Genomic DNA, 19,827 nt, shown 5'->3' with positions numbered 1-19,827 from the left:
CTATTTATCTCGACCAATCATTAAGTTTAAAAATTTCGCAAATAGCCGTCATTTCCTGATCGCTTGTTCTCTCTCCACCCGAAGATTGTCGGTCGAATGGGTTGTGTGGGAAAGACCAGCCGTCACCAGCCTCGACTTCCCATGCGGAGATTGCAAGCTCGAATCTGGTCTGCTCGCTAAATCACTCAAAAAAAGCTCAGTCACTTGGTTGTATTCACTATTCAGTAATGAAAAACAGTCGCCGCAAAGTTAGGCTTGCTGTTGCCAACATTGTTCGCGATGAACTGAAAAATTAGCATGAAAGTCATATTTGCATGTTTTCAATGCGCATTCCCAGTGGGCGTTCATTTTATAAGGAATCGGGATTTTATATCGCCTTACGTTGGCGAGTTCAAATAAAAATAAGAGAATTTGATAACAATTCATATCGGTTTTTGTTTACAATTTCGCAGTTCGAAACTTGCCATGACACATCTTATTCATAAGAGCCTTAATACCCAAATTGTGATGTGAACACTAGAAATTGTGATTTTTTATAATATCCATTAGCACTGTGTTTAGATAAATTTTATTTAGAAGAAAGCAAAAGGCTAAATTAACAATAGCAGTGGGAAAAGAAACAAGGAAATAAGATAAAGGACGCCAATATCTCAGAAGATATTTTAGGAATTTTTTCCGACATTTTGGGTTGCGAAGAAGCATGACCGGTATTAGGAGCGTTTTGCGCATGCGTAGTCGTCATCCTGTCGTTGTTTGCCTGCGATCCATTCATGTGCTTGAACTAGATGCCTTTGTATTTGCAAGTGATTACTTCTCGTCGAAAGGAGAGCAAGCTGGTCGACTTTTCGGGAAAACATCCTCGTCAAGGGGATTATCCCTTCTTGGAGTATTCCTCCAAGTATTTTGTGAGGTTCCTACGTATCTGAGAGCAGAGAAAAACTTACTCAAACTTTCATATCTCGTCAAACAGTTTCCGTCAACGCCATGATGAAGCGCCGATTCGTCGTTGGCGAATAACTGCTCGTTGTCGTCCTGGATCGTTTTCTATAAGTTCAACCGAACAAACCCGAAGTATTCAACTAGTTTTAAAGGAAAATGTGAACAAACAAGGCGTTGTACGGCTTTAAGGCTGTATTTTTCCCGAGAAGGTCTAACAAATATGTCTTCAGAGAGGGTCACTGTCAACCTTCCTGTTCCATACGAATACAAGCCTTTGGCGTGTTACGCGCTTTAAGGATATTTCATGAGCAATTCGCAAGCCAACGAAGCTGGGGAAATGACTGCTGCAATTTCCCAAACTGTTATGACGGAAGGAGAAAGCGAACCGAAGAGAAGCGAAAACCCAAAACCAACTTCGGATGCGGTGGAAACCAATTCATCTCACTCTATGCCAGACGACATAAAGATCGTCGAAGACGCGAAGGAAAGAGGGCAAAACCTTTTGAATGAAAGTATAGAAGCAGAAGAGAAGGCTGTGGCCTCCAGTCCAGATGGTAGATTTCTCGAATTTGATATAGAAATTGGTCGGGGCTCGTTTAAAACTGTTTTTAAAGGTCTAGACACCGAAACTGGTGTCGCTGTGGCTTGGTGTGAATTACAGGTAGGCGATAATTTTTGAGCCGCAAGTATTTCGTTGGTTTTATTCTAAATACACACAGTAACCCTTTTATGAGTTCACTGGTCTGACCAGTAATTGTTGTCTTTATCTCGCTGTTTCAGGATAAATATTCGAAGTCGGAGCGATCTCGCTTCAAGGAAGAGGCCGTCATGCTGAAACAGCTTACTCATCCAAATATTGTGAAATTTCACGAGTTCTTCGAGCGACCGAAAGCCGGACAGAAAGATAAAAAACAACTTATTCTTGTTACAGAATTGATGACTTCGGGAACGCTTAAAATGTAAGTATAAAACAAGTCTAGGGGGGCTTATAACAAAAATACTGTCACAGGAAATCACCATTGTGCAATTTTAATTCTCAGAGTCCCAAAGCAATGGTGATCGCTTATATATTTCTATTAATTTGAAGCGGAGTAAATCATACTTCAAGCTCGTACGAGTAGAAAGCTAGCGTGTATTCCTTATGGCATGCCTGTTATAGTATTTAATCTTTTATTGATATGGTGTTGTCTTTTGTCTTCAACCTGAAATTATGATATATTACACGAATGACATCATCATGTACCCCCTTCTGGTTTTAGACAGTGTTGCTCAACAACCATAATATATCTAGTTAGATTCTCTCATTTCTTCTGCAGACAAGATTAACTCCCGCAAAACTGTAGATTTGCATGTCTAATCAATTAAATATGTTCAATGATTCATGTACATTAACCACAATTGAAAATCTATCGAGAATAGAAAGCCTAGCCTCAGAAATATTATAACTAATAAAAGAAGCACTCCCATTAATTATGATTATACATTTTTATTGTTTGGGTTATCTGCAACCATATTAATCAGAAGCAACCATATTAATTAATCAGATGTCTTATGTCTATAGAATATATATATATATACCCGAATATATATATATACCTTTTCCTATTAAAATTATTCATGGCAGTATAAATCATGGCAGTATAAATATAGTTTTGTGAATATTTGAGCTGTGTTTAGAGCTATTTCACATTTTCACCTTAATATAGCAATTGATGGTCTTCTAATAATCATGATTATTATTTGTGGCATTGATCCTAGCAAGGGGCATGTAAATTTTGGTGTAACCAGCATCATTAGTATAGTGCTTTTGATAAAAATAGCTATCATTTAAACTGATTACATCATTTATGTATTTGTACATTAAACTACTATGCATGAATGACACAAAATGTTTGCCCTCTATATGAGATGCTTTAAGGTATTTGGACAGTTTTTAAAAGTAACACATTGATAGGACTTTTGTGTAATTATTGAATGATCTAACACCTTATTTCTCATTTTGCATCAATTGTGGCTTAATGGATTTTTCTTATATAATATTAGAACTATTGTATTGCAATTAGTTACAGGTTTTATATGCTGTTTAAGAAGTTTTTTTATAATTCTAACATTCATATGCAATGCTTTTAGCCCTGCAAAACAGACTATGTACAGGTGTATTTGTTTACAATAGGAAAATTCATGTATTGCTATTATAGAGGTTATTCGAGGCTTAAGGCCACTTGATGGTGGTATACAATATGACACAATGCATTATTTTATCAAAATTTTTCATTAGTTGATGCAAATGAATTGTTCTGCATGATGTTTACTGTATGTTACCTTTATTCTGGTAGCATTCAAATAGTGCTGTTGTCTAAAAACTTATCTAAAATAGTTTATGATTGAACTTGAAATTGATTCTGTAATTTGTTTCATATATTATTGCTAGTTACTTGGGGATAATTCAGCTACCAGTCAGCTTAAGACAATATTAATTATGTCATGATGCAAATTGATTTAGTTTCCCTTATTAGGTTTATCAGAAATTTTGATTTGATAGAAGGTCAATTTCTGTTTTATGTTATTTTTAAAACAATTTGAAAGTGGTCTATATTGGTTAAACAAAAAGAATAGATTGACATTTGCATTTTCAACTTTGAGGTTAACACACAGACAGTCCATTAGACGTAGGCAGGGGAGGTGAAAGGGTCAATGCATGTCTTATTTGTCTCTCAAATTTGCCAACATTTTTTAATCATTTTCTATATTTAGGTATTTATATAACACTAGATATCACATGTATGTTTTTATTGTTGTTTCTTTGTTTCTTTCTTTTGTATATTTAGTATCAGACTCACTATTAATAAGGTTAATAAGTTGTGTTCAAGTCACTATCATTCACATTAGCAAATTATGTTGGACATGCCATATATATCCTTCACACTGTGTGACCTCTTCAACCCATATAAATTTGTTTAGGGAGGTTGTCTGTAGTAGAGTCTTTTGTATTCAGGAAATTTGCATGACTGCTTTTAAGACAAAGTTGAAAAATGATTAAGTATGGATGTGCATCTTATTGTACCCTTTAATCCTTGGTTTAGTTTTACTAAAGCCTTTTAGTACACACCTGATGTGTTTTGTGAATACTGTATTAGACATTTATCAAATCTTAAACAAGTTATCTGCTACAAAAGACTGTTGCAGTACTATTGCAAGTTGTGTGCTATATCTTATATGGTGAAGCAATCTGTGGCTTGTAAAAGGATTAGTTGAATATGATAAATGCATCATTGATTTGAAATTATTAAAATTTAAGCTGTTTATTTTTGGATTATTAATGTGTTAAGCTTTCTGTAATTAGAATTGAGCATGTCAAAATGACTTAAGAGATGCAATTTAACACATACAAACCATACATTAGGTGACACCATAATAGTTAATTGTTTAAACTCTCTGCCGATGGATTTTTAGTCTTTATTAAAACTTAGACTATATATTCTTTATTGTAGTGATAGTCAGAATGTCTGACATTTAATTAGGCATTTGCATTGCAGCCAGTGGGTCTATTATTAAATAGATTAGCTAACTAATGCAACTGAGTGCCGTGAGTTGTGGTGTTTTAGTTGGTAAAAATAGAATCTTGCCACAGTATCCTTTGCACCAGGCAAGGCTATCACAAGGGTTTGTTGCAACATGATTAGTTTTAAATTAAGATTTATTCAAAACCTATGCAACCATCTCTTCTGTGTTGTGCACGTTTTGTTGATATTGACAGCATCAATTCTGCGATGGCATAGGTTGAATTTTTTCCACTTAAATTTAAAATCATCCCTCACATTTAGAAATCTTCTTCTGCTTGATATCTTACTTTGTCACCATGTTGTGAGACCCTTCAGTGCCTTGTTTTGACTTAGTGAAATTTATTTGTGACTGTTCTCCTTGTTTTTAAATACAGTATTACTTTATCTTAAATTGCAAGTTTTGTTTATACTTTAGGTATAATTGCATCTTGTTGCTCGTTAATCTTCATTGAATGATGTATCATGTAATTAACGCAATGACACCTTTTTAAAAAAATGCTGCAATATGCATATTTCTTATTTAAAACGGCTTTTAGGCTACATAATTTATTGTCACGTTCAAGTGAAGTGTATTTATTTATTTATTTTATTTATTCGTGGTTTCATCTCTTCTTGCCGTTAATCAATATTCCTCAGTTTTAAAACAAAGAGGCTGTCAAGCAAGCAAGCAGGTATCTACAAGTAGAGAGTTTTGACAGGATGTCATCATATGCCAGCTTCCTGTTGAATCTTTGTATTTGTAGTTTAGTGACGTTCATACACGACGTTTAGACCAGGGAAGGGCAGTGAATACCACTTGATATTTACTAAAATTCTAATGTACCACTCTCCGACTTTAGTCTTAGATTCATATATTTTTTCTTCGGAGTTTCAATGATGATAATACCATCATATTTTGTCTGCAACTCGAAAGTTTTCTGGCTTTTCCCTAAACAAATTAGGTTTATCGCAATTCCAAAGACAAAGTCGTCTTGCATTTTACGTTCAGTTCTCTGCTTCGCAAGAGTGATATTGTCGCCCTTTATTCTCTTGGTTTCACAATAATTACGGTGTCACATGCAGGTGTTAGCAGGTTATTATCAAGTGTCATGTTCAATGTTTGACATATGCTAATTTTCTACTTCTCACTTCTGATTAGGACATGTCCGGCCGTCGATTGTTTCCAGAAAACCTTGTAGCAGTCGTAGCAGTTCTTTGTTTGTATTTAGATGATCGAAGAAAGTTTTAATACCTCTTATATTCTAATCGTGAATATATTTTCCTCCTTTTAATGTGTGAAAGCCTGGATTTTTTTTGTACAATTGGTACCGGTGGTTATGTAAAACGTCTCAGCATGCTGTCATAGGCGCTTTCCTTTCTACGGCAAAAATGGCTAGACTGTTCCTGTTATATTTCAGTACAGACAGATTACTGATATTTTAGAGTGTATCGTTATTTAGGTCTCGAAAAATGCAGTTTCAATTCTACTTTATAATATATTAAATACTTTATTTCAATTCAAAATATGACCGCGGTGTGAGGAAAGTGCCCTTTATGCAACCTGACTCGCACATCACTGTCATCAAGTAAACTTATGGTGTTGAATATAATAGCTTTACCCGCTTTTGTAAAAACAGTCCGAGAACTCTTCCGGTTTTAATGCATCCAATGCATCACGTCTTTCTGTCATTACTGACAAGCACGTGACCAGTAGATGCAGAAAGTTAACCACACTCTAAATAATGAAAGTATCATTCGAAGAAGAACAATATGATGGTATATCGAGCATTTAGATCAATGGCGTAGGCAGATACGACGTGATAATTGCATGACACATCCATGGGCGGGGCCACACGCGGTCTCCACGTCTTTTTGACGTCTCTGTGTCGAGACAAAAAAAGCTTGACCACATGCGAGATGGATCAGATCCAAAACTTAAAATCGGTTTTCTACTTTCATTTTTAGGTATCTGAAAAGATTCAAAGGTGTACGCGAGAAAGTTTTGAAGAGTTGGTGTCGCCAAATCCTCGAGGGATTGTACTTTTTGCACACCAGGACCCCGCCTATCATTCATCGCGATCTCAAATGTGACAATATTTTTGTCAACGGTTCAACTGGCTTGATTAAGATTGGTGACCTGGGATTAGCTACCTTGAAGAAACACTCGTTTGCTAAAAGTGTAATAGGTAATTGTAAAACAAACATTTCTTAATCTTACTACGCTCTTTCCGTTTTTTTCCAATTTTATCCATTGATGAAAATCTCGATGAGGGGCGAATCCAGGCTTATCTTACTGGGAAAATGAGCATTTCTTATAGGAATGCACCATTGGGCTTGCCAATTATCAGTGACGAAGTTTCCATCTCAATATGAGTATGTCAGTTTTTATTTGAGGTCCTTGAGTTTTCCAAGGGCAATTTTGAAAACCGTTACCTTGGTGAGTGCACCCCCAAATAAACCACGCACGCAACACACGCGGCGAGGAATGTATAATGAGGACCGCTACTACACTATGTTATATTTAACCAGAAGATAATCTATGAATTTTCTTGTTTTTATCCTACTGCATGTACTACATGAAACTACATTCTTTTCCCATCATTGTCGTGAACCCAGGTACTCCGGAGTTCATGGCACCAGAGATGTATGAAGAACGTTACGATGAGTCCGTTGATGTTTATGCATTTGGTATGTGTATGCTGGAGATGGTCACGTTGGAATATCCTTACATGGAATGCCAAAATGCTGCTCAGATTTACAAGCGTGTGACCCAGGTAAGACCAGGATTTCATAACATGAAAATGCAATCGTAGGACTGAACACAATGATGTAAAAGCGGAGAACATCTCAAACGAAGATCCTTTTATTTTTGTCATTTTCCTGCAACGATACGTAGCTGGCGGTCTCGCAACGATACGTAGCTGGCGGTCAACAAACCCCAACGTTGTTGTTCGTTATCCTAAATCACAGACTAATTTTTTTCTGTCCGAAATATATTGTGATATCAATCGTATCATTCTACAACAGTACTGCCATTTTAAAACATACGGAGAGGGGCACAGGTTTCGTATTAGAACGTTTAGAACATTTTAAGGTGTATTTAGAACACCTTAGGTGATCTTATTAGAACATTTTGATTTGGATAATTTGATATGGTTTTATATATGCCTAACTTTTTATTTTTTTTTCAGGGTATTCCTCCACATTGTCTAGCTAAGGTGGAGAATGCAGATATATACGATATCATCCAAGGTTGTACTAAATACAGGAAGGAAGAAAGGTGTGTATACTGTTTACGTGCATGTAATATGTAGGTTAGAATACTCCGGTGGAGGGAACTTGCATGATGATGTTTTGGCTTTTGGTGTTTTTGGTCAGACGTATCCTTCAACTCACGAAATTTTTCTCTTAGATACACGATTCCTTATCTTCTCAAATGTCCGTTCTTTAAACTTGATGGTGGCATTAAAGTAGACTTGGTCCTGCCATTAGAAGTGGACCCAGATAAGCCAGAACTTGTGAAACTGCAATTACGATTAGGAGACCCACGGCTGCGGAAAGATAAGCATAAAGATAACGAAGCTATTCAGTTTGATTTTGATTTAGTCAAAGATAATCCTGAGAAGATATCTAAGGAATTGGTAAGCTTCTTTTTATCTTTTTATTTGAAAATTAGACCATACCATGTTTAATTTCAACAAGCCCCGAATTTTTTTCCCCGGGGTAACTGGCCGGGGTAGCTTAAAGTGATTGTTATAATTTACAAATCTTCACGTGAGAGAGAGAAGGCTGTGCATGTCTTTACGTTTGACTGTATTTTTATCACCAACGATGATAAGAAAACATGATATGTGCAATCTCTCCAGGTCTCATCGGGATTTATCGATGCGAACAACATTCAGTTGATCAGAAAAGCGATCAAACAATGCGTCGAACTTGTAAAAAGAAACCCTGAGAAAGGAGCCGTTGAAGAAAAAGATAATGATTCTGTGGAGAAGAATAATCCTCCTTCTGAGACTCCTCAGAGTATTACCATTGAAGACCAGGTGAAAATTGTCCCTGACGAGATGACAGATCAAACACAAAACCAAACCCGTAGCACAACTGATCAACAGGTCACTTCTTATCAACAACAATCCACACAGCAAGTTCAATCACAACAGCAGCAACAGCAACAACAACAACAGCCACAGCCACAGCAAAAAAATGAGCCTGAAAACCAAGAAGTTAGATCAAGACAAAACTCTACTACCAATGATGAACAAGCTAATCAAAGCCCTAAAGTTACTGTAAGTAATCACAGTGTATGCAGAGCTACTGTAACCTGACCTGGCAGTAATGCTTCTGTCTGAGCCTCAGTCATAACGTAGGGTGTGGTCAAGTAAATTTTGTCCCAGGAACAACAAATACAGTTTCGTAATAAGTAATAACCGAATATTGAATTATTGTATGGTTACATGACCATTTCGATGATGCAGAAATTTTGAGTTTAAACAATGGCTAGATGTATAACCTTATTTTTGTTGCACATGTTTGTTTCGGGTTGTAGCAGTTGCCAGTTAGGTCCAAATGTTAGGACTGAATTAGTGTAACTTTGCTTGGTTTCTTTTTCCAAAAGGCGGCATCCGCAGTGGCGAGCAAGGACTCTGGTATTTCAAACACATCCGTAGTCAGTTCTGTAGCCTCAGAAGATGTTGCAGGGCAACGTTTGGTAAATATTTTTAACTTGCAAAAAGAGATAAATGAAAATTTGCAAGTCTTAGCATCGCTCAATCTGGCGGGCGTTGTGACAACGTTTCTCGTCTTTTTAAGGAGCCTTTGAGTGTTTCTACAATACCAGTTGATAACAAGCCTTGCTCAGTCTCACCAGACACAGAGAAGACGTTCCTTACCAGCGCTGAGTCCGCTTCTACAGTCAGTGAAAAAGGTTAGTCAGCTAGTATCGATATTTAGTGTAGAGTTGTCGACAAAATCAAATAATTTCACTGCATGCAAAAATTCATGTTTGGCGTACCCCTGCGGACAAATATAATTATAAACTATTCGAACTTGCGATATTTTGCTTCGTTCGCGATGCGATCTCTTGAGTGCAATTGAAAACAAATTTTTTGCCAGTATAAATACTATGTTTATATTTTGCTGCACCTCTCCTGTGTCGATTAGGGACAACCTAAAATATCTTAAAAGGTTAGTATAATGCGTGTGTTGCGTGATTAATAGTGTGTGATATTCAGTATAAATTGACATTATTGAACATAAAAACTGCTTTAAAGGAATTTTTTGTGTGCTTATTACAATTTTTCAATTTTCAATTTCTGTCTTTCTCAATCACTCGTTCCTTATTTTTGATTATTCCATCATTTTTTTTTCAGCCTCAAACGATACTGTAAGTATGCTAAGCAGCGGAAACTCTTCCACAATTTCCTTACCCGGATCTCAACCTGCAAGTCAGACGTCCACCCAACCAGCCGCACAACAGCAAGGCCAACAATCTACTCAGGCACCAGCCCAGTCAGTAGATAAGAAAAAGAAAAAGGAGCGTGCATTCAAGTTGAATTTACTCACTGTCACTGGAAATGAGATTGAATGTTCGTTTGATACGTACAAGAATTACAGGATAACTTTCAAATTCGAGATCGACGAGGATGAATCGATGGACATTGCAAAGAGCATGGTAAGGAAATGTTGGTTTACAAAATGTGATCATAAGTGATACATATGCCAGTATACTATACCCAATTCGTTTGCTAAAACTCTTTTATGACCTCGTCTATCAATGAACTTTTCAGATTGATTCAGGCCATTTAAGAGAGGCAAACAAGGTGTTGTTTGTGGAGCGATTAAGAAGAATCCTTAGCGATGCTCGTAGTAAAAAAGAATTAGATAGCAGTGGGACAGTTCGCTTTGACCATCAGACGTCCACAGAAAGCAATCCTGGATCAGCACACGTAAGTCACACTATTCAACATACATCCGACAGTTACACACACAACGTAGCGGCGGATTGTGGATAGTTTTGACGTTTGTTTACGTTTGTCTCATTACCAAATTTATATTTACTCAGTTGTTTAAAGAACAAAAGATGTAATCTAACGTATACAACTTTTCTTCCTAGACATTACCAACCCCAACTGAGAGAAACGAGCAGTTCCAATTTCCAGCAAAGCCTGAACCTGCGTCCCAAACAAATATTCAATCATCTTCACTTGGCACCCAACAGCAACAATCGAGCGAGACAACTAACGAACAAGTTCCTGCGACGACTGCTGACAAACCGGTTGCTCAGCCGACGCAATCTTTAGTTAACCAGCAAACTGACACGCAGGAAAACCCACAGGAAGTCGTGTCGCAAGATACCCCACAGGAAGTGATGCCACAGGCCACCCCGCAAGCCGATCATCAGGCTATGCAGACTGTGGACCCGCGGCCAACTCTACCTGCTGCCAATCCTCAACAAGTCAACCAACAGACCCAGATGCAAGATCAGAAACCTGTTCAAGCTATAAAAAACCAACCAGCCGAACTTCAGAGGAAACAATCAGTGAATAATCAGAACATTCAGCAGCCTAACCAGGCGATGAATCAGACAAACAAACAAGCTGTAACCGCAGCAATACAATCAACTACTCTACCGATTGAACAACAGTTGGATACTGTTCATAATCCTCGTGACTCTCAGCAGACTGTACCATCACCTGGGTCCCAAGCTCCTGATACTGTAGTCAGTCAGGCTAACCAGCAAAATGCGCCCAGCCAAGCTAACCAACGTACTGCCATTCCCCCAACGAGTTTGCCACAAGCCTTAACATCCCAATCACAAGATACAAGTTCGAAGCCTGCGACTAAAACACCCACCGAAGTTCGTACTGTTGTCGCGAAGAAAAAACAGTTTCAAGTGCAAGTCTTGGAAGAACCACAGAACGGCATTGCCACGGATTTGCCAGTTGTACCTGGGAACTCCTCTACTAATACGCCTGTTGGACAAGCGCAGAATGTAAACGCCCCTCAAGACCTACCTGTGAAAACGAATGTACCACAAGCTGACGTTTTGACTAGACAATCGCAGACTGAAGTCGCGCAAAATAATACCAAGGTGTCCCCAGTTCAAGATGTAGCTGCTCCTGTAACTGTTGTACCACAAGTCAGCCCACAGGAGACTGTGGTAAAACAACCACAACAATCAAATAATGAAGAGAAGAATACGTCTCAAGCATCAGGCATTCCTAACAAGGTACCAGGTAACGATGGGTCATTGCAAAATACTGTAGCACAATCACAAAGCAGTAGCAGAACTCAAAATGAAGCCATTGCAGTTTCTCAGGCAACGCAATCAGCACAAACTGCAACAATCTCACCGACGTCAGCACAACAATCAGTGGCGAAAAACGCACCTAAACCAAGATCTGAAAGTCCTGTCGTCCCTGTATCTCAATCGCCGCAAGCTTTCATATCACAAGACCAAACAACTGCCGCGGTTAATGATGAGGAAGTGGCCTCGACTGCTCTGGGTGAAGAATCCAAGCCAAAGAACTCTCCTTCAACTGATGAATCACGTGACGTACCACAGGATGTAATAACAATACAATCTCCAATCACCAGCCATCCTCCAATACACATCCCGATTGTTCCCTCTGAAACACAATATGAAAACACCAGCACTTCGCGAATCTCTGACAATCTGACAGCTGAAAACCGCCAAAAAAGCATCAGTGACAACGAAAAGTCTAGCAAAAATGATGACGCTATTGCGCAAATGACGTCGTCGATTCAAACTCAAACGAGTTTTGATAAGAGCATGCTAACGCGAGAGCAGGCTAAGAAAACCACTGAACGAAGAACCATGGAGAAGAGTTCGTCTGAAGAGTTTCCTCCGGGTTATGATGATAGCGATGGTTCTGTCTCAAGCGAGAAGTCATATAGCAGGCAATCATCTGATAGTCATTCTACGCATGACATGGACATATCTAAGTCTAAGAATATTGAAAATTTGCAAGCTAAAGTGGATGTTGAACATTGGCTAAATCAGGTAATTTAAATTTATTTCGCTTCAACGTTTGTAGTGTTGGAATTTGTTTAAAGATTGCTTTCAATCCAGGTCTTGCTCAATATTTTCTCGTTATGTTTTACTAGTCCGGATTGTTGGAAGGAGATGGTGATGGCGGATCTAATCTTCAGCTCTCGCAGTTTTCCCGAGAAGAAATGGACGAATTGAAGAGAATATGCAAGAAGTAAGTCAATATAATGCATATGACACGCATATCGATTTCAAAATTCAGTATGCAGGTCGTTAAACGGTTTACCCATAATTTGCGTATAAATTCACCATTACGATGTTGGTGTTTTGTTGTAGGCAAGAGAAAGAACGTGTTGAGATGCAGAAACGACAGACGAAGGAACTCTGGGATGTTTACAAAAAAATAGAGCAAAGGAAAAATGAAAAACCGAAGGAGTCTAAACGAGCAGTGGTCTCAACAACTTCCAGCACTAAAAGTACAGTTACCACAACTCAAACTGTTCATGAATACAAATCTTCAAATGGTCATACCGTTAAAACAACGGTCAAAAAACAAATCCATCACTCCGATGAAAACCTTACCAAACTACAGCAACGCAGTATGCAGCAATTTGAATATGATGCGTCTAAGAAAAAAGGCGGTGCCGGTGCTGCGATAGGAGGGTGGCCAACAAACAAACATAATTTCAATCAAATGAAAGGCCAGACAGGGGCGAACCCTATGGTAATGAAGGGACCTCGAGGACCGGTTGCAACACCAACAAGTAGTTCCTCTATGTCCCATATCCCTCAAAGCACTCCAGGATATATACCTCATACTTCATCGTCACAGGTCTTTGCAACACCACACAATGCTATACATGGTAACCTCCCCGGCCAGATTCACCCCCAATGGCATGGTGAGAATACTGGCGTCTACTGGACAAACGGGGCCAATCAAAATTGGCAAGGGGCGAATATTGAAGTCGGGAATGGGCGCGGGCAGCCGATTACATATTCCGACGCCACACGACACGTGCCTGATATAAACTCTTGGCAAGCTAACGGTCCGTATCTTCCCGTTACCACGCAACCACAGCAACAAATGGCGCAAGCAAACAACCCACCTCGGACTGACAGTCAAGTAACAACAGACAACACAAAACACGCCGTGTTACCAAGCAGGTAGCATCATGGCTCCAAGAAATTGTCATATTAATTTCTGATTCATTAATTTTGAACGATCAATTCCTTATCGAAGAGTGCCACCAATGTTCGTTCTTTTTCGTGTTGTGCTGCTGGTGATGTTTCTTTAAGACGACGTTCTTAGATGTGTAATGTGACCATCCACACGGTGTTCAACTTGATTGTCTGACGACCTGCCGTCTGCCATTAATTTCCTCGCACTATTTAACCAACGTGTGGTTGTTGCGTGTTTAACTCGTGGATTGTTCGTGTATCGCGCGAATAACTCACGAAATTCGAACCTGGTGCGTTCTCTTCGCGACAAACAAACAATTATCAGAATGAAAGTAATTTGCTTTGAATATCAATTATGTACAGTTTATATTTAAGAGATTTTTGTATCCATAGTGCAATATTTGATCTGCTAAAGGGGGGAGGGAGGGGGGGGTTTGAAAGTAGATCTCGGAAGAGAACTTGCACACCATTGACATTGGTTTTTGAAACCTGTTTTGAAATGATGTGTTATTGGGAGGCTATTTTTTCTATGAACAATTTTGCTATGGATAATTCTAATATTATTTCAAATATTATTTTAATTGCAATAAGATTTAGCAAGCGTTTTTGAAACGACTTATTCCCGACTTTTTTTTCTTCGTTATCGAGTCGTTTCACAAACATGAGGTCTGCGATTGGAATACTCACTGTCACTGACCGTCTGACACTGAGAATTTGTTTTTTAATAATGAAGTGGCAGAATTGCACGTGTGCGCATATACCGCGCGTCTGTCCTGATGCGATTTCTACGTCTGATGGATGTCAACACGAGTGGATGATTTATAATATTCTAAGGGAATTCCTTACCTGCATATTATAAAACACTCGCTCGTTAACAGCCATCAATGAAAGAAACCAGGAAAGAAAGTAAGAAAGCGCGCGATCCCTTTTTCACATAAAAGGGAATTATGTTTACTTCTTGAACTCAAAACCAGATTATTAAGATTTTTTTAATTTTCTAACAAGCAAAATATCTGAAGATATTAAAGCTAAAAGTACGATTTGAGTAAGAAGGGTTTATTTGAGCCTAATCAAAAGTGCCTCGGTTTTTTAGTTAGCCACTATTACTTATGAAGCAAATTCTGCAAACATCATGATATCAAGCGGTCTATTCTATATAAAAATATTGATTGAAATAAAACGACTTTATCCCATTACAAACGGTATCGTCATTTTGTGAACACGATCTTCGTTTGTCTGTTCTTTCATCATACACTTATGATGACTACTCTGAGTTACTAATCCACGTTCTGGACTTCTGGTGATTGGTCTTTCGTTCTCTCTTCTTGTTTGTGCAAACAACTATGGTGCAATCTTCGTTATATGCTATGCCCCAGGGTTCCTAGCAGTAAGGCTATCATCATCCATGAATTGTACATCTTTGTTGCGGTATTGATTGGCTTTTCCTTTAAAACTCCTATTTTTAAAATATACAAAAAGGATTAATAGGGATTTCTTCACGAGTTTGAGACGCAACGTTTTCGAATAACAATTTAACCTTGTCCCTGGCTTGGTTCATTTTCCAGACAACGGCAATAAAAGACGGTAATATAAGGTCCTGAGCTACCAGGAAACCGCTAGAGCTATCTTATATTGACCTTTTTCATATTAAACGTCAAACGAAGAAAACCTGATGTTCATTACATGTTTTAAAAACAAGGGCAATTCTACAATGGCTTTTTATAAAGTTTTATTTGTCATCTTACACGCTTATTTTTCAACAGATGCAGTTTGGTTCGCACGAGGCCTTATCTCATTAGCCAATCCCTTCAGTCCCTCTAATCGAGGTTGTCAATCAACGTTAATGAAAATTTTTATAATATGAATTATAACACATGTAAAACTGACTGGCTAATTAAACGTCGTGTAACCAATGTGTAACGGCTTTCCACGTTCACGTCATTATGAGAATGGTCAATTCAATGGCGCCAATTAAAAACTTGTTTTAACCTGAATTTTTTATCTCCTCGTGTCTCGGTTCTCTTTTTTTCACGTCACCTGAAATCATATCTAAGGTACACATGCTTTGTGAGATATGAATTATCTTAAAATTTCCCACACTCCATTTTAGTCATGATGTTCACCTTTCTCATGGCTAGCAAAGTTTGCTTTAAATCCTTTGGCTTTGAGATTCATGCCTGATTGAAACACGATGTATACTTGGTTTCCTGTTGAGTTCACTTTATTCACGTAGTGGCCATTACACATTTTAGCTGAAGAAAAAATGTTAAACTTTTTAATAAGCCATTCTGTTGGTCTGTGACTGAAAGCTTTCAGTATGAGTGGGTTCAACACACTAAGTCGTTTTAAAAGATTAGTGTGAGCTGGTTATATCACTTTACGTTTCTGTGATTGCTTTAGCCAGGAATGAACAAAAATTAAGGCCATCTTCTCCTTAACCGTGCAACAACTTTCGAGAAGCAGGGAATTAATTAAAATCTTGATTTGACCTCATAATGTGTCAAACGCAGAAAGCCTGATGTTACACGAAGCTTGATTGGCTCGTTAGTTCTGTGGAGCCGATTAGACTCTGTGTAACATATCGGGCTTTCTGCGTTTGACCTCATGAAAAAATCTAATGTTTTCTGTCACGTTGCAGAATATTACCTAGTAATGGGTTGTATTCTGTGTATCCATCGTGGATTGCCAAGCTATCTCTTAAACACGCGAAACGTGATGCGTTGTTTATATCGAATTCATGAAACGTGATGATGATGTAATGGTCATCTGGCACTGTGATTCGCCAAATACATGTTTTGTATGAGTGGTAATCGTAAGGGTAGTTAGGACTGGTAATGAGCCCATGGTCATTCCAGATGTCTGCACCACAATCTAGTAAGTTAAACGTGTTAAAGCAGTGTACGGCTGGGAGGAAGGAAGGAGTTCAAAGGTAGTTTAGATCTGCAACTTATTGAGGTTACCTTTAGTTAAGGACGTGGTGTATGTTGCACTGAATCCTTCAAATCGTCCAGAATAATCAGAAACGAACTTCAGAGAAACTTCATTTGTTCTCGAAGTGAATGGACGTGGCTTTGCAAAGCAATTCCTGTTTAAAATGGCGGAGATAACATTTGAGCGTAGTAATCATGTCTTTCGTCAGAATAACGCGGTTACTCCAGTTAGTATAGAGTTCATTAAATACTTACCCGTCATTTAATGCATAGGGCAATGATTTGCCACCATCTTTAATAACCAGAGTGTCTGTGCATATGCATTCCATTTCTATATGATAACTACACAGGACCTCCAGGTTATATACTTCATGGAATTCAATATGAATATACATCCCTCGTGGAGCACGAATCTTCCATGTACATTTACGGTTATTAGGGTACGGGTCAGGATAGCGAGGAGTAGAAATGGTGCCTGGGAATGATTTCAGCCAATCAAGACTTCCACAAACTAGAAATTATGCACAATGTAATTATAATTGGGAATAGTCGTGCAGATAATGAATAAACGATTAATTACCAATCAATTATTAACCAATTATCCACCAATTACCAACCTATTCCAGACCAATTATCGGCTTATTACCAACCTTGATCCGTCACTGTATTGTAAGAAATCCTAAATCCCAAGCCTCCATCGCTGTTTTTTGCAGATTGAAACCACACTCGCAAAGCATTGCTGCTTGATAAAATGCTATACGTTGGTTTATTCAAGTTGCAATATCCACCTAAAATGTTTAATTTTAAACAGTGATGAGCACTCGTGTGTGTTCGCCAGGAAAGATCAATTGATAATTTTCTCCTCGAAGCGACTGATTTTGAAGCAAGTATAAAGAAAAAAGTTATTATCAAAAAACGCTTCCTGGGAAAATTTCACTAATACCACCAATATAGCTCTAAACCTATTATTTTTTATATTTCCGGAACAGCTGGTGCCTCTCAATGTATATCTTTTACACTGCGCCGTAAGGCGTCATGACTAGATTATGTTAGCATTAACTTGGCAACGTGCATGATTTAAGCAGTCCAAAGTCCAATTTTCCACTGTTCCAAAGTAGGAAATTCATGACAATTTTGTCTGATAAATCTTTTTGCTCTTTTGAAAAGGTATTTGCGATAGATTTTTTGGGGTAAATGTACTTAAACCAAAGATCAAATGCTAATTATTTCATACCAAATCAATGTGGTATTACAATTGCCTAAAATGGACGAAAGAACACATCTTCTCGACTAATGTTATCCGTTTTCGTCCCTAACATCAGTGGTGTCAAAAGGGTAACTAATTTTATCCTCATCATCTTTTAGTCGAAGAGTCGAAAGATTTTTTTTATTTATTTAAAGCTTATTAATCAAATTTTTGTGTTGTGGCGACTCCCTTAAATAGCCCGACAGGAATTGAGAGGCAAAAGAATTAGAATAACAACTTCGGAAATACTTTAATATCGCTCAAATAACTAAAGATTTTTTCTTTGGTTTTTGGACAATTTGACATTCCAAGATATTGATCAATATGTTGCTTAGCTCCTCGTATAATATCAAGAATTACTCTAATTAGTGTTGTCTGCTTGCTATGCTGACTATCTAAGCCGTTATAAGATTGTCCTCAGCGGATTATCGCATAGGTGGGTGAACGTTTTAGGGGCGTTTTTGTATTTTCACACCAAACTGGGACTTACCGCGTACACATAGTATGTCTAATGAGCAGCCTCGTACCCAGGCGCTTTAGTAGTAAAATATATGACGTTGCATTCAATTCATTGTGTAGAGGCCCCCCGCACGCTCGATTTTTCATAGCTGAACTCTACATTAATAGCTGAATGCAACGTTATATGTTTTTCCACTAAAGCGCCTGGGTACGAGGCACTCTGATGAGAATCATTTGTTTACCTAAAAGTGGCGATCTTGAATTATTTCCATCCTTAATCTCGATAATATCAATACATTTTCCTCGATACGCTTCAACGTCTCTTACATCAAGTGTTAGATTAATATGCTTGCCTTCGTCCACCTTGATTAACCACGTGACCTCTGTCGCCGGGGGATACCGAATGGAGTGGACTGGATAACTGAAGAAACCAGAGGATGAGTTTAGGATTGTAGGGGATCCTAGAGTGATAAGAGGAAATCGTAAAAATTTTGCGATGTTAACGAAGTTAAAAAAAATTCTACATTGAAGATGTCAATTAAAGAAAAGCTGTTCACTTTCTGTTTGTTTATTACATGCAAAATAAATAATAAAATAATGATAATAAATGCCATAATGTTCAAGTATACAACCATATATAATAATACAAAATACGCATTATTGTTGCAGGGGAGACCACGTGCACCACGCGTGTAGGTCCCGGTTCACCACGTGCTTCGAACAATTAAGAGTGAGCTGAACACGTGGTCCTAATTAACAATTCGTGATGTTATAAACTTGTAGCTAAAATTCCTCGTAGCCGTAGGTGTCAAATAAGTTGAATTCATCAGAAACAGCTTTTGTTGACTGCTTGTGTCGTACAGTCGTCCCTGTTTAACAACGCGTGTATTGTAGGTAATATTCCTACCACGTGGACTAAATCAGTTTTTCATTTTTAGCAAAGTAGGTTTAATGTAACTTTTCCGATCTTGGGGTAAATTTGATTTAAAGATTACGTGAAATCCTCTATCAGCAGAAGAAAACACTATGGTTAATTTGAAAGCGTTACTGTTATGTATTGTTACATTTTATTTACCTTCAGCATGAATTGCAAAGCACAAAAGACTCGTTATGGCTACTTGAACCAATGAAATTATTTTGCCAGGCCTCATACTCTTTCTTTTCACACCTTTTTGACTTTGAAGAAATGATTGTCCTTAAACTTGTTCACCTCACACGTTTTATAATGCAACTGCAAAGTTGGTTTTGTGTCCGTTGCTTACATGCAATCCGGCGCACAATGGAAATATTCGTGTTTTATAATTGTCAGCTGCAGAACGATTCATTTATATGTACTATTGTTACACATCTGTTGTTGTGAAAATAAAACTTCAAACAAAGAACGCATGGCTGGCAAAGCATAGAAAAGAATATCGTTATTATACTAAAATCTCGTGTACTTGTATGACAAACAAAACCATGCAAAATACTCAGGCAAGACGCCATAGTTTTATATCAATTCTGAAGTGTTTTATCATT

The 19,827-nt window shown here is 37.9% G+C and overlaps 2 protein-coding genes across 2 annotated transcripts; one reads left to right on the top strand and one right to left on the bottom strand.

Moving 5' to 3' along the window:
- The first annotated feature begins 763 nt into the window (after window positions 1–763).
- Window positions 764–14,805, top strand: LOC114521728 (serine/threonine-protein kinase WNK3-like). Its single transcript, XM_028542252.1, has 14 exons — window positions 764–1,600; window positions 1,720–1,898; window positions 6,447–6,667; window positions 7,098–7,255; window positions 7,673–7,761; window positions 7,894–8,122; window positions 8,348–8,770; window positions 9,100–9,192; window positions 9,294–9,408; window positions 9,854–10,155; window positions 10,271–10,429; window positions 10,597–12,507; window positions 12,612–12,709; window positions 12,832–14,805. Exons 1-14 carry the CDS (start codon window positions 1,244–1,246, stop codon window positions 13,661–13,663), a joined length of 5,166 nt encoding a protein of 1,721 aa, XP_028398053.1. The 5' UTR covers window positions 764–1,243; the 3' UTR covers window positions 13,664–14,805.
- Window positions 14,806–14,858: 53 nt separating this feature from the next.
- LOC114521730 (tolloid-like protein 1) lies at window positions 14,859–19,514 on the bottom strand. Its single transcript, XM_028542253.1, has 9 exons — window positions 19,385–19,514; window positions 18,552–18,770; window positions 17,255–17,392; window positions 16,860–17,115; window positions 16,635–16,759; window positions 16,321–16,545; window positions 15,798–15,926; window positions 15,664–15,723; window positions 14,859–15,130 (listed from the first exon to the last, which is right to left on the bottom strand). Exons 1-9 carry the CDS (start codon window positions 19,458–19,460, stop codon window positions 15,033–15,035), a joined length of 1,326 nt encoding a protein of 441 aa, XP_028398054.1. The 5' UTR covers window positions 19,461–19,514; the 3' UTR covers window positions 14,859–15,032.
- Window positions 19,515–19,827: the final 313 nt, after the last annotated feature.

Source organism: Dendronephthya gigantea, unplaced genomic scaffold (genome assembly GCF_004324835.1).
Source record: "Dendronephthya gigantea isolate DGI-Jeju-01 unplaced genomic scaffold, DenGig_1.0 000021F, whole genome shotgun sequence".
Lineage (NCBI taxonomy): Eukaryota > Metazoa > Cnidaria > Anthozoa > Malacalcyonacea > Nephtheidae > Dendronephthya > Dendronephthya gigantea.
The sequence above is the reverse complement of the archived record's forward strand: the minus strand, read 5'-3'. Positions and strand labels throughout refer to the sequence as shown.

Coding starts and splice junctions, on each gene's coding strand:
- LOC114521728 (XM_028542252.1), top strand. CDS start 1,244: ATGAGCAATTCGCAAGCCAACGAAGCTGGGGAAATGACTGCTGCAATT. Junction 7,762..7,893: donor AAATACAGGAAGGAAGAAAG/GTGTGTATACTG, acceptor TTTTTCTCTTAG/ATACACGATTCCTTATCTTC. Junction 8,123..8,347: donor AGAAGATATCTAAGGAATTG/GTAAGCTTCTTT, acceptor CAATCTCTCCAG/GTCTCATCGGGATTTATCGA.
- LOC114521730 (XM_028542253.1), bottom strand. CDS start 19,460: ATGAGGCCTGGCAAAATAATTTCATTGGTTCAAGTAGCCATAACGAGT. Junction 16,546..16,634: donor CACCACGTCCTTAACTAAAG/GTAACCTCAATA, acceptor TTAACTTACTAG/ATTGTGGTGCAGACATCTGG. Junction 15,927..16,320: donor AGAATACAACCCATTACTAG/GTAATATTCTGC, acceptor TTTTTTCTTCAG/CTAAAATGTGTAATGGCCAC.